This window comes from Aythya ferina (genome assembly GCF_964211825.1).
Source record: "Aythya ferina genome assembly, chromosome: W".
Lineage (NCBI taxonomy): Eukaryota > Metazoa > Chordata > Aves > Anseriformes > Anatidae > Aythya > Aythya ferina.
The window spans coordinates 16,983,934-16,999,234 of NC_140313.1; the positions used below are offsets into that span (position 1 = coordinate 16,983,934).

The following is a 15,301-nucleotide window of genomic DNA, read 5'->3' on the forward strand; positions in this document are numbered from 1 at the left end:
TCTCTCTCTCTACGGATTCATGGATGGTAGCAAATGCCCTGTGGGGGCGATTACAGCAATGGAAGCAAAACAACTGGCAGCGCAGGGGCAAACCCATCTGGGCTGCTGCATTGTGGCAAGATATTGCTGCTCGGATAGATAACCTGGCTGTAAAGGTATGCCACGTAGATGCTCATGTGCCCAAGAACTGGGCTACTGAAGAACATCAGAACAACCAGCAGGTGGATCAGGCTGCTAAGATTGAAGTGGCTCAGGTGGATCTGGATTGGCAGCATAAAGGTGAATTATTTATAGCCCGATGGGCCCATGACACCTCAGGCCATCAAGGTAGAGATGCAACATACAGATGGGCTCGTGATCGAGGGGTGGACCTGACCATGGACGCTATAGCACAGGTTATTCATGACTGTGAAACGTGTGCTGCCATCAAGCAAGCCAAACGGTCAAAGCCTCTTTGGTATGGAGGACGATGGCTGAAATATAAATATGGAGAGGCCTGGCAGATTGATTACATCACACTCCCTCAAACTCGCAATGGCAAGCGCCACGTACTTACAACGGTGGAAGCAACCACCGGATGGCTGGAAACATATCCTGTGCCCCATGCCACCGCCCGGAACACTATCCTGGGCCTTGAAAAGCAAGTCCTATGGCGACATGGCGCCCCAGAAAGAATAGAGTCAGACAATGGGACTCATTTCCGAAACAACCTTATAGACACTTGGGCCAAAGAGCATGGTATTGAGTGGGTGTATCACATCCCCTATCATGCACCAGCCTCCGGAAAAGTTGAACGATACAATGGACTGTTAAAGACTACATTGAAAGCAATGGGCGCTGGGACATTCAAAAATTGGGATACGCATTTGGCAAAGGCCACCTGGTTAGTCAATACTAGGGGATCTGCCAACCAAGCTGGACCTGCCCAATCAAACCTGTTACGTACTGTAGAAGGGGATAAAGTTCCTGCAGTGCATGTAAGAAATATGCTGGGGAAGACAGTCTGGGCTACTCCTGCCTCGGGAAAAGGCAAACCCATTCGTGGAATTACTTTTGCTCAGGGACCTGGATGCACATGGTGGGTAATGCAAAAGGATGGGGAGGTCTGGCGTGTACCTCAAGGGGATTTAATACTGGGTGAGAGTAGCCCATGAGTTGAATTGTATCATGTTAATTACCATATAATACTGTATGTCATCACTAGTATGACTGCTATATACCATAGATGGAAATGGCGATTAATTAGAATGTACAGGAAAGAGTGTAACCTGAGCATGACGTAAATGGTATGGAATAAGGGGTGGCTAGATGTCCTGGTTTCAGTTAGGACAGAGTTAATTTTCCTCCTAGTAGCTGGTAGGGTGCTATGTTTTGGCTTAGGATGAGAAGTGCGCTGATAACACCCCAATGTTTTAATTGTTGCAGAGCAGTGCTTACACCAAGCCAAAGATGTTTCAACTTCTTGCTTTGTCCTGACAATGGGTAGGCTGGGGGTGCAGCAAGAGCTGGGAGGGGACAGACCCAGGACAGCTGACCCAAACTGGCCAAAGGGGTATTCCATCCCATCTGACATCATGCTGAACAACAGATATAACAATTATTATTATTTTCCTGTCTTAATAAACTGTCTTTATCTCAACTCACAGGCTTCACTTTCCCATTTCTCTCCCCCATCCCAGAGAGGGAGGGGGGAGGGTGAGCGAACGGCTGCATGGTGTTTACCTGCCAGCCCGGTTAAACCACAACAGTATGTTATTCACTGGAGAAGAATGTTTGGGGGGGGGGGGGGGGGGGGATGATTCGGCAGGCAGCTATGCAAGAACAAGAATGAACTAACACAACACAACACGCACACACCCCCTAGCACCCCCTGGACCGAGAGTAATTCTGATAGAGCAGAAATATCTGCTTATCTAACTGGGATAATAACAACCCACAACACAGAAATCACATGAGAGACTCAGGTTCAGAATGAGAAAGTACTCGGGGATGAATCCTGAGGACCCGGTAGCCCAAGGGCTCTTTAAAGTTCATTTTATGATTAAAGCCTGGCAGGTATACAGAAAAAGCTCCAGAAGGTGGGAGGATGTAGTGAACAGTGTAGGTAGTATGAAGGTGTATGCCAGGAGGGGAAATGAGAAGGAAAAGTAGAGAGCGAAACATGGCATTCACAGCGTACTGGGTAGTGAGGCAGAGGGGGAGATAGAGGGCCCAGGATGGAAAGGAGAGGAAGAGAGACAAAGGAAGGACAGACAAGGAAGACTGCCTGCGTTGCAGCCTAAATCCTAGCAGGGACAGGCTTTGAGAAGATGTTTCAAGTGTGGCCAGGCCGGCCACTTCAAACAGGAATATCCGGAGTGGAAGAATGAGGAGAGATTGCTATTATAAATTCAGAATAGGGGAGTCAGGGCTTCTCAGAAAGCTAGTTCCCTGATAAAGGAAAAAGTGTACCTCAAGGGCTCCTCAAGTGTACCTCAGTGGGGATCACTTCACAATTATTGTTACGGGCAAAACAGACATAGCATAGGAAGATTAATAAAACTTATTACCTATTTCTGACAGGCTGGAGCAGTGAGAAACAGAGAAACAAGCTGGGGGTACCTTCCCCCATCCACTCTCTTCCACCTCTTCCCTGCCCTGAGTGGTGCAGGGGGGCTAGGAGCGGGGGCTGCCATCAGTCCATGGTGCTGCTCACAAACAGTTTCCACTGCTCTTTCCTTTCACAATCGTTCTCCCCCCTGCTCTGTTCTGGGGTCCCTCTCGTGGGGTGCCGACCTTCCTGGGGTGGTCCTGCGTGGGCTTCTCCACAGGCAGCGAAAAACAGGCTCTTTGGGAGCTGCTCCAGGTGTGGGTCTGTGCCGTGGGGTTCATTTGTCAGGAGCGGGTTGGTCTGGCTTGGGACCCCCTGGGGTCCAACCCCCGCGATCACCTGCTCCTGCGTGGGCTCCTCTCCACGGGCTGCAGTGTGGAGATCTGCTCCACTGTGGTACACCACGGGCTGCGGGGGTCTGCCTTCCCCACCAGGGGCCTCTCTGTGGGCCGCCAGGGGGGCTTCGGCTCTGGTACCTGGAACACCTCTGCGCTACACTCCCCCTCCTCTACATTGACCTTGGTGTCTGCAGGGAGGTTTCTCACTCCTCGCTCTCCCAGCTGCTGTTGTGCAGCAGCTTTTTATTTTTTGCTTTTCTTGGATGTGCTCTCACAGAGGCACAAACTGCATTGCTCAAGGCTCGGCTCTTGGCAGCGGTGGGCCCCTTTGGAGCCAGATGAAACTGGCCCTTATCTAACATGGGGCAGCTGATAGATCCTTCTCACAGGTGTTACCAGTGCAGCCCCTCCACTACCAGAGCCTCACCCTGTGAACCCAATATAATGGGGCAGCTAGGTCATTGCTGGCCTGTAAAGTATCAGGAATTAAACTAACTAATGAAACCCTAACTGCGATGGGGGTAGAAGGGACTGGGATAACAGTGCCACTTTTTGGGGACACCAAGCTGAGACCAGGGATAGAACGATCACTGGGCAGTTATTGTATGCACCCCAGGCATACAATACTAACTCGTTGGGAAAGGATTTGATAATTACATTGGGCATTCAAATAGTAAATCGCTAGACTGGAATAATGGTGTTGTTAATGGGGTACTCTCAGACCCGAGAGCAAAGATATATTCACCAATGACTGGAAAGACCCTGAAATGGGGGTGGAAGCAGCAATACAGATGGACAATTTTACCTCAGGGTTTTACAGGGCCACCAATGTACTTGGGCAAGTTCTAGAACAGATTTTGGAGCAATTCCAACCTCCTGAGGAGGTGTTACTGTTACAATATGTGGATGATCTTTTATTGTCAGGACAGGAGAAAACATCTGTGAAGGAAGCCACTAACAAGCTATTCAGCTTTCTGGGAAAACAGGGATTGAAAATATTGGAAATTAAAATTAAATTTGTAGAAAGAGTAGTCAAGTATTTAGGGCATCTAGTGTCTGAGGGGGAATGAAGAATAAATCCAGAGGGGATTCAGGGAATTGTTGAGCTACCCCTACCCAAAACTAAAAAGAACTAAAAAGCTTTAAGAGAAAGAGGTTTTTAAGGAATTAGGAGTCACAAACTCCAAAGGAAAATAGATACTCCCTGAAGGGAGAGAAATGCTAAAGAAAGTGCTAACGAGGCAAATATTAACTGTTTTGCATCAAGAGGGTCATTGGGGAATTCAAGCAGTGTGTGACACTGTGCTATGGAAATATGTATGTGTAGGAATATATATATATATGCTCTGGCTGAACGAGTACGCAGGAGTTGTGTAGTATGTCAAAAGGTAAATAGGAAAATTATCCACAGTCAGCCCAAAGGGGGCGAGAACCAGGAATTCAACGCTTCCAAAATGTACAGGTAGATTTTACAGAACTCCTTAGAGTAGGTAGATTTAAATGCTTATTAGTCTCAGTAGATCATTTGTCAGGGTGGGTGGAAGCTTTCCCTTCAGTATCTGCTGCTGCGAACATGGTAACTAAAATAATTCTAGAACAAATAACTACCAGGTATGGAATTGTTGAAAATACCGACTCTGATCGAGGAAACCACTTTATGTCAGAAATATTGCAAGGGCTAACGTGGACTCTAGGAATCAAGTGGAAACTTCACACTCCTTGGCATCCTTCCTCTTCTGCAAGGGTGGAGAGGACCAGACAGTAAGGAAGCAATTGACTAAGTTCTGGAAACTCGGCTTCCCCAAACAAAGCGCTTACCCTTGGCACTTCTCTGAATTCAAACTGCACCAAGAAACGATGTGGGAGTTTCACCATGTGAAATATTATTTGGATTGCTGTACAAAGGGAATGAATTACCTCAATTTGAGACAATGAGACAAAAGATGCTTTTCTTAAGAACTATATACTCAGGCTGTCGTCCTCTTTGTCATCTCTCAGGACCCGTGGACTGTTAGCTCAAACCCACCCTCGGTAGCCCTGATCCATCCATTCCGAGAAGGAGATTGGGTTCTGATGTGAACATTGAGAGAATCGAAACTGCAACCTGAGTGGGACGGACTGTTCCAAGTGCTCCTGACTACTGAGACGACAGTAAGAACGGCTGAGAAAGGGTGGACTCATACCTGGGTAAAAGCATCAGTTAACCCTGATACCTGAGAGACTGCATTAACAAAGACTTTTAAGGTTAAAACTGTTAAATTTATCTGTTGTAGACCTTTAACTTCTCCTTCAAAGGACTCTTAATGAATTAATGAGTAAAAGGAATTGAATTACACAGAACTGGAGTCTTTCCAGGGAACACTCCCTGGAAGTGGGAGAAAGCAGGGGGGGGTCTTTAACCCCCACCAGAAAAATCCTTATTAATTTGTGATTTTCATTGTTTTTCTTAATTATTATAGGGGTGTAATATATACATAGAAATGGTGTATATTAAGTTTATCTTAGTAATACCTATTCTCAATGGATTAGCAATAGGATGGAGGGAAAAAACAGCATTTCCAATTAATACAGAACATCTCTCTAGGTCTGTCTCGAAATAATTGTTGGATTTGCACCCAGATGCCTAGAAAGACTGAAAAACTGAAAAAGGCCTTGTCCCTGATTGCTATTTCCAGCAGCAACTGTGTGTGGATTCTCTAGATTTCTAAAAGTGACAGATCATACTCAGTCCCGGGAAGGAATAGATTTTTGAAGTTGAGCTCCCTACACATAATCCTGGCTAAAATATACTGTGTTATCAAAGGTGCCTTTTAAACAACATTGATAGAAAACTCAGGGGGCAATAGCACTGACCCTGGGTGTGGAAATATCCATGAAGTAGGGAATCATCCATACTGTACTGAATATGGTAGCCACAGGAATGCTAATATACATAATGCACACCAGATACAACATGAGAATCCTGTAACCGGATGGCCTGTCCCGAATGACAAGGGGTGGTACTGGCTATGTGGCAATAAAGCCAGGAAGATGCTGCCCCTAGGATGGAAGGGAGCTTGCACCCTGGGGGCAATAATTCCAAATGTAACTGTTATTGAAGACCCACAAAGCCAAAGCCCCTTGAGACCACACGCAGAATTAAGTGGACTCCAGATAATCCTCTAGTAAAATTCTCTAGCATTTCAGTTTTGCAAGGTGGTTTTTACCTTGGTTAGGGGTGAGCGAATTAGAAAACGCTATTGTAAATATCTCAGCTATAACTGAAGAACTAGAAAGTAAGTTTGATAAGTTTGCAAAAATAGTACTCTAGAATCAAATAGTATTAAATGTATTAATAACCTCATAAGGAGGAGCGTGCACTGTAATTAATACTAGTTGCTGTATATATGTAGATCAAATAGGACGAATTTGACTGATCTCAAAAATATTTGGGAAAAAAAAAACAACAAACAACATCCTACATAGAGTAGCTCAAGATGACACTTCCTGAGGACTTAGAAAAATTTGGGAGAAACTAACTTTGAGACAATTCTATTCAGGTAACCACAAACAACTATTTGTTGGTATTGTAATAATAATGGCATTGTATATCTATCATCCCTCGTGACATCCGAAGAAGAATATTGCGCCTTAATGTTGGAAAAACTCAAGAGTGCGGTATGTGAAGAGGTGCAAAAACAACAATAGGAGTAAGAACAGAAGGGGGGGGGGGAATTGTGAGAAACTAAGTTGTGTTTTTGCAGTGGAGAACTAATTTTCTGTATTCCAAGGTAGCTGTGTAGTCATAACAAGGAGAAATGCTAAGTAGATAAGTGGACAGTAGAAGGTCTCACTGTTCCAAAATGAGGTAGAAGCTTGAGAAAAACAGGATGAGCAGTGTGGGAACAGTAAAACAAAGATCACAAGCTCTCAAAACATAAGAAAGGGGAGGAAAAAAAAAAAAAAAAGGAGAAATTAAAGGGTTGAAAAAAAAAAAAAAGTACATATAGAGGAGCATCGAGAAAGGTTATGATTTGTTTACTATAATGCGCTCCTAATTAGCAGGATGCCTGCCACTGCAATTGCAAATAAAATAGCTTCACAGAAGGTCCTGTCTGAAGAAAATTAGTGGAACATGTGTGTTGTGAGAAAAATCTCATGGTCTAATGCTTAGAAACAGAGTTACTGTGAAAGAAGAGTTCTGAAAATAAAAACTAGAAATAAGCAACAATTGCTGATGTATGCTACTTCATCAGAAACTCTCCCACAGAGCACACAGCACATGTTCAATGTTCACCTAATGATACGGGAAAGCAATCTGGAGAGCTCCTGTACTAGTAGAGTCAGCACAACTTCCAGCCTCCGGTAGGAACCTGAGCAGGAGCGTCTCTACACAGTTTTATTGCACCAGAAGCGCAGCACAGCCAATATTCCCAGGCCACCTCTTCAAACAGTGGATCAGGCAACCCAGTATAAAACAGACTGTCTTGCCATTTTTAATTTATTTCAAGGATTAGGAATGATAGCCTCGATGTTTCATTTAATTCTTAGCTCCAAGGCGGAATTTTAGGAATATCTTCACACAGCATTTAGGCAGTATTTCTGAAGTTTCCAGACACTTCCCCCCCCCCCCCCCCCCCCCCAAATATTTGCCTTCATAGCTAGCACGTAAGCAAGACCAGCAGAAATTCTGCTGTATCTTTTGTCTTGCCACAGAAGTCATCTCATGCAACTCAGAACTGGAGGCCTCTTCTGCTTACTGGAAGAGCATACCATAGGATAACCACTGGATAACTACTGCCCTTAATCCAGGGAGGACTCAATAGTTATCATTTACCAGGTTTCCAGAGCAGTTCTACCACTAGTCCATACTCTTCCCTGGAAAGCCCACCCATGGCTGTACTTCAGTACTGCCCTTTATTAATCATTTGCACAGGGCTACTGCCTGCAGCAACAGAACAGGGACCCAGGTCTGCCAGGCCAGAGCAGAGGACAGCAATTGCTGAAAGAAGTCTTCCAAAACTGGTTCTCGCCCCAGATAAGTGACAATAGCTATGAGGAGTCTTCCCACGTGTGCTTTATCACAGAATATGGAAGCAGCAGATGTCAAGAAAAACCCAAATAGTTGCATTCTTTGCTTTTTTACACATCTCCCATTTTTCCCTTTTTGAAGGCTGACCACTGCTCACATGCTTCAATTCAGTCAAGCTTTTGATGTTTTCTCCCACAAAGCAAAGACCCTCAGGGGTCAGACTCAATCTTGTACTCCTAAAACACATTAAGGTCTTCTGTTCCTAGCCTTCTGGGACTTAAAGAGAGAATGCTCTGCTTGCCTATCACAACCAGCATGGCCTAATACTGCTCAGTTAGGCTGCCAATTCTAGCAGCTAGCATGTGCCAGAGTTATTTGGGTCTAAGTCTTCCATACTTCTTCCAAGAACCATAACAGTCAAAACACGTGGACTCTGCTGTAACCAAAAAAAAGTATCAAAAGAAAGTCTGATTGTTCTTCCATGTGGTCATTTCCAGCCTGCCTTGACAGATTTCATTTTTGTCCTTTGAAAGAGACCTGCAGTGGTCTAGAGAGGTTTCCTTGGAAGAAAAGCAGGTTACTTCTTCGGACTTTTGGGTTTTGTCTTGCCTACACTCACATGAGAAGGCAACAGGAGAATCACCTGTTGTAGACATTACATATAAAATCCTCGTTACTTGCCAAGACACCAGCATGCAATGCTCCATGTTTATTCTTTTCAAGTCAGAAGACACACTGTAAGAGGTAGGCACAGACAGTTGCAGGAACAGAAGAAAACACTGTGGTAGCACGAGCTGGCACAACCTAAAGCAGTATTGGCACACTGGCAGCACTTCTCTGAAGTTTCTGATAAGAATCGCAGCCAAGGAGATAACCTAGAATAATTCAGACATCTGCAGAGGCATGAACTGCTATACGAGGAAAAGGCAGAACAGTACTCATTTAAGAATTGTACAAGTTGACAACAGAGACTGGTATCACCGATTAGTTACCTAACACTACTGAAGCGGACAATTGTTGTCTCTGAGGCAGGAAAGTTGCCAAGACAAAAGTCACTTTATTTACTTCCTCACTTAAGGTTTCTATTGAACAGAACAACAAGCCATCTTACAGCGTGCAGAAAGAACCTACAGGACTTTCACTTTGCTTCAGATTTAAATCCAAAAATCACAGAATTTTTGCTACAACTGTAGCGTGTTACACATAAAATGGATAGCATAACACAGTGTAACGGGTATAAGGTATATTAACAAGACTGAGAAGAATCAGTCATTGATATCCACAGGATAAACATCAGACCCAATTCTTTTGGGTTGCTTGAAGAAAGGAAAACCTTCAAGTTTATCACAGAACAGCTTGTGTCTGCAGGAAGTACTGACCAGGAAATGTCTCAAAGAAACACTTTTAGATGCTCAAGACAGAAGAGTGGTGCAATCGTTATAGAAGCAGGTAGAGTCATTTAGGTTGAGAGGCAAGAAAGTCATGGTTGCACATGAAGGGGAGGCAGCACAAGGGAAAAACAGGACATGATAAACATATCTGACATGCCAAGAAGGTGGATAACATTTCACACCTCCATTCCCATCAAACATTTTACATATACTGCTGGAAAAACTATTTTTCCATCTTCCAGAAGCATTTCAGAATGAATTAGGTAAGAGTTTCCCCCATTCTGTTGTACAGAAATACCTGTTTCAGAGATTTGTTCAGAAATAGGAATGCTGCTCCCTTTTCACATATATTCGAGACTCAAGGTGGCCCTGCCCACCCAGTAATTTTTACAGTAGAAACCAAAGTGCCTGACTGCTAACACTGTTCTATTCCAGCAACTGCTGGGAGCCCTACAACATGCCCGCTCATCATCCCTGCAATGAACACTGCTCTAACCAGAGAGGTGCAGAACAGTATACAAACATCCACAAGATGATGTTTCCTCACAACAAGTAGGAACTCGCACCAGTACACAAATAGATATACTAACCAGTGAGGGCTACTGCCAATCAAGTCAAACTCAATTTTAAGACCCATAAAGAAGATTTCTCGTGTTCTTGTTGTATTGCCTGCACAGATGAGGCTTACTACAATTGGCTAAAATGTAATTAAGCCATGCGATAGCTGTATCATGGCTGATAGCAGTAACGGCTACCTCACAGATAATAAAGTGCTGGATTATTTTAGCAAGCTAGCATTACAGAAAGACAAACACCCCAAGTCAAAGAAACCACAAATACGTGCAAGCACAAGCTTACCGGCAATGGAAACAGCTTCCCATTTACTTTAATGCACAAACTATTAGGGTAATTATCTTCTTGAGGACAGCTTGTCTCTGCCAGGCATAACCTATATCCCAAAAAAGAGAAGGCATAATTTTCACGTGTCACTACATTCATGTCTCCCCACAAACATCAAGACATAACTTCTTGATTAGCTAATATAACATAAAGGGAATATCATGAAACAGGTACCTTAGCTGAACTTGGACTGTGTAATCTCTCCTGCCCCCTGGCAAGAAGTCCCTATGACAAAGAGAAAGGAAAAGAGAAGCACCTATTTAGACAGCAGGTCTCATAATCCAGTCATATGCAGAAAGAACTAATACACCTATCCCATCACTAAGTTTTGCTCTTATTTTACTAAGTTATGATGCGGGGGGGGGGGGGGGGGGGGGGAACGGACAGGACACAACAGGTTTTTTTTTTGCTATCCAAAAAGACTCTGTTCACATCACAGGTCCTGTAAAAACATGAATCCCGGGACAAAAGATAAAAGCAGCCTTCCATTCTTGCAGCCAGGAAACATGCAGGGAATAAAAGCCTACCACCTCTCTAAATAGTAACAATTACTGTTTCAAATAATTATCAGCTCCTCAATAGCATCAGATTTACCCCAACTACATAAAAATTCTGTGCTAATTCCAGAAGAAGCCAGAACAGATTAATTCAGCATAACTATCGTGCAGATCATCATTCCCCACCTGCAAGCTTATGGGATGCATCAAAAAAATAAAGAATCCCCTTGTCCTGAACTTCTGTAAAAGTGGTTACCACACTATGCCAAACACTTCTTACCTGGAAATACAGATTTCTCTGACCTGCTGAGGTGTTAAAGCAAAGATAAAAAACTTCTCTTGGAACCTCTGAATACTGCTCTGTACTAGAAGAAAAAAAAAAAAAAAAAAAAAAAAAAAGAGACAAGAGGAGGTTTAGCCATTATGATTAAAATAATTGATTAGAACAGGACCTGCAAGTGAGTTTTTTCCTGAAACAACACACAAGTCATTTAAGAACACAAACAAATTGTTGTTGAACTGCAAGCCACTGTCAACAGGAAAGCAACAGAACAAATCATTCATTCAGCTATATTCAGATGGCTAATATCACATTACATTTCAGTACTAAAGAAGTTTGGCAACCTGCACTGTAATCCTCAGGGGAAGAAAGGTACAAACAACAAAATGTAACACTGGGTACCTGGAGAAAGTACCACCAGAGAGATGTTTACAACTATTTTAAGGTACTATAATGGGAAAGTGCACACCAGGAGCTATCAATGGACAGCTGGAAAATTACTCAGTGCAGAAACAGCTAGATGTAGCTAAGTTGTTGGGGAGGAAGGTAGGGAACAACTCCTAATGCCAAAGAAGCCAGCTGCACTCTGCATCTGGGAATAGTCAGCACTAAACTTTAGGGAGGGAGGGTGCCAGAAATAAAGATAACTTGCATATCAGAATCCTACTTGTCTGTCAGTGATGGCAGGCAATAGTATTTTTGTATTAAGGATTTATAGTATGTACATAGTTCTTTTCACTTGAACAGTTAGAAAACTTGACCTGAAATAAAGGTAGACTAGACTTGTCCAATGGTTTAAAGTATCCAGCAAGAAGAACAAGCCTAAAAACAACACCATTAAACCAGCCAAATGGAAGAGCTAGGCTGTCACATACACTGTAACATTAAGAGAAGAAAAATCTGCCTGGAAAACATACAAAAAGGACAAATCCAGGTGGAATAAAAACACACGCAAGTTCCTCAAGCAATTCAAATACATGGTATCATGCACATGTTAGACAGCATTTTATATTTCAAAATATTGGGACACATTTAAAATTGAAACTTGTACTGTACCAAGTGGTGGATTAAAGCTAAACCCCACATCCACAGCTGCTCTTATGGCCTCATAAAAGAATACATATGCAGTTGCCTTTCAAAGAACTGCAATGAAGCAGACTACACTCCTAGCACTGAGCTATGTGCCCGTTTGATTTCTGAATTCTTAAACACACATTTATTTCATGTCTCAGCCACTCATATCTATTAACTTGGACTATGATCTACCCATATCAATCTGAAAATATTTAATAAGTGTTTCTTTCAAATTTGCTCACGAACCCACGCTAAAGTCACTAATTCATTATTTACGCAGCAAGCCATTCCTCACTTCTCATTTACCTACTCCTCACGTAGAGCTGCAGCTCCAGCTGCTGCCATCCTCAGGTATTGCATGGCGGGAAGAATTTTAAGGCAAGCAGGTACTCAGTTACATTCCTTCTGTCCCTCTCACCCACATACAGACATTGGAGAATCAGATAACCCTACTTCTATGAGAGCTGTGCAACACCAAGAGAGCCTACGGTTTTCAAGGGAAAGAGGATTTTCATGCAATTTTAACTATAACACACTGACACCCTGATGAAGCATTCAGTTTAAGAAGCAAGCATTTCCAAAACTGAAAACAGCTGTTACAGATCATTTTCCAGCATATTACTGCCACCTCCAGATATCATTGACCAAAACCAGTAACTGCATAACAGAAATACAATGCAGAGGACACACCACATTAGATGGGAGAAGGTGACCACACATCTGGCAACAAGCCTGGTTAACTACGAGCCAACAGTTGTCCTGTAATACAGGATAATTAAGGAATGTTGAGGGATTTTTGAAACAGCAAGGAGGACATGACTTGCTGCAGCTGAGCAAACCAAGCTACCAGGACGACTACGAGAAGTTCCCATGACAGTGTTCCCACATCGCCCGATTGAGGAATTTAGAAAAATATTGTTGCCAGCAGCTGGCTTCAAGGACAAGGTCTACGTGACTGCTAATCGCAAGGGGGTTGTTTTCTTGCAGGTGGGGTTGTTTTCTTGCAGTTGGGGTTGTTTTCTTGCAGTTGTTTGTCTGAGTGCTTTTGACCAATAATCTTGTGTGAGACACTATCCGCCCCTGTTAAGTTTGCTATAAAAGTCAGGCTATTCGGGTAATAAAGGGAGAGCATGATCTGACCATACTGGTGTCTGTCGTGTTTTTGGCTGTTCTTTCTGCAACAAAGGAATATAATTAATGTATTCAGCTACTGTATAGAGTGAACGTGAGGAGGAGGGAGGAGGAAGAAGCTGGGATGAGCTATAGAGTCAGCCGATCCCAAAGCACACATTGATATCAAGCCCATCCATGCATTAAGACAATAATAGGGAGAGGGACCCTCTCCCTAACAGGATGCCATGACACAAGCACAAGTGACTACAAGTAGTGTAAGGAACACTTGCTAGTAATGCTTGCTGCTTTAGATACTGGAGGATGACTAGCATATGCCTCACTTAGGTAAATGTCACAACCCAAGATGCTTATCACTTAAAAAAACTAAAGAGTTTAGCGGGATGCAAACAGCTTGCAAAATGCTAACAGTGTTTCTAAACAGTATTACTAAATCATCACAGAACATTTAAAAAAAAAAAAAAAAGTTAAATTTCAAGCCTATTTCCAAATAAATAGGCTCAAGAATGAGGCATTTGAGTAAGCTAACTCAGACTTCGAGTTGTTTGGAAGACAAAGATCTTCTCTGCATTTTAACATCCAGTATGGCAACAACCAGCAGGCTGAGAAGCTACCAGTAAACCAAGCACAAAATTCAGCATTTGATGCCCAAAGAAAGCATCTCAATGCAAGATGCCAGAACCTGCAGAACTGTTGCCTCTGTTGCAACGAGATAAATACAAGCTAACAAAACAGTGAACTTGTTCTCCTTACACTGCAGGAACTTAACTACTGACCCTGAAATCTTTCTCCTGCTGGCCTGACAGGTGTTCTTCCCTTGTATCAAACAGATACTTTAGGTCCAAATCATTCAGACAGAAGTAACTTAATATTGAAAAGAGAGTCACGTTTATCTTTAAATCTAGGGTATCAGCAGAACACAATACTTTTTTTATTATTATTACTAAAGTGGGGCTTGGCCCTTTGGGGGGCAAGAGGTAGAGAAAGGGCAGTGCCAGCACTAAGAAGAGAAGGGAATTTCCACTTTTCCCCAGCTGGAAAAAAAATAAAAATAAAAATGTAAGCCTGGACTTCGTGCTGTCATAAGCAATACCTATCCTCCAAATTAAACAACCTGCAGTACTATCAAACACTTACCTAGACTTGTAGGTTTTATGAGCACATCTAGCACATCATAAAAAGGCAGGCTTTTCAGCTGAACGTCAGGATGAACAGGTGGAATTGGAGGGGACGGCTGCTGCATCTCAAAGTGAGCCTTAGCGTCCTGGAGAAGCACGGAGCTGACAGGGGAGGAAGGAGACTGAGGCGTGACTGAAGTAGAAGAGAGCGTGTGAATCCCAGCAACAGCTAGGTCAGGCTCCACAGGAGAGGAACTACTGTCCAAATTGAAAATGATGGGTTTTATAGCTGATAAGTCTGAGAGTCCTTCAATCGTCCTTGGGTACCGACACCTATAGAGTTCTTGGATTTTTATCTGCACTGCTGAGCTGCACCCGCTCTTCAGTAAGTGCAGTGCCCTCATCAGGAGGTCATGTTTCCGTCCACTTTTATTACGTCCAGCAAAGCCCAACAACACTTGCAGTTCAGACACACGAAAACTTGATACCATATTCTGGAAAGAGAAATCAAGAGAAGCATAAGTGCACCGATAGTATAGTAAGTCATCTGTTCTGAAGGGCATGGTGAAGACCTGAACTTCCATCGTTCCAGTTCCTCCCCAGTCATCTTAGATACTACCCATACTCTTACCCAGAACAAGAGTACAGTTAGCTTAAAGCAAAGAAGTAACGTGTCTAGGAAGGTTGAGCTTGGTTGTGTTATTGGTTATAAGGACTTGTAGTTGAGTCGTTTCCACTTTCAACACCAAAGAAACAATGCAATGCTATCCTAACTCCACAGGAAACTAGAAGCATCATCTGATACAAAATATCTCACTTCATGGAAAAAATAAAAAATAAAAAAATCAGATAAATCAGTGTTATCTGTTCTCCAGTACATTATAAGAAATAAAACAAGCGTTATAAAATAAGTTCTGCATAGTTTATTCTGAGACACTGTGGTGGTTTTACTTGGGTGGGCAGCCGAGCTC

The 15,301-nt window shown here is 43.0% G+C and overlaps 1 protein-coding gene and 1 long non-coding RNA gene across 2 annotated transcripts in view; both read right to left on the reverse strand.

Moving 5' to 3' along the window:
* Window positions 1-15,301, reverse strand: part of LOC311426393 — a 569,271-nt gene that overhangs the window by 501,105 nt on the left and 52,865 nt on the right. The gene's annotated exons all lie outside the window — the stretch shown is intronic.
* LOC311426310 (E3 SUMO-protein ligase PIAS2-like) overlaps window positions 1-15,301 on the reverse strand; it is a gene marked incomplete at its 3' end in the record, with an annotated part of 34,826 nt that overhangs the window by 16,462 nt on the left and 3,063 nt on the right. Inside the window, exons 2-5 of the mRNA XM_084502718.1 lie at window positions 14,350-14,824; window positions 11,008-11,092; window positions 10,405-10,455; window positions 10,189-10,279 (exon numbers count right to left, since the gene is read on the reverse strand). Of these exons, the coding sequence (XP_084358844.1) occupies window positions 10,189-10,279; window positions 10,405-10,455; window positions 11,008-11,092; window positions 14,350-14,824 (702 nt within the window). The remainder of the gene's footprint in view (window positions 1-10,188; window positions 10,280-10,404; window positions 10,456-11,007; window positions 11,093-14,349; window positions 14,825-15,301) is intronic.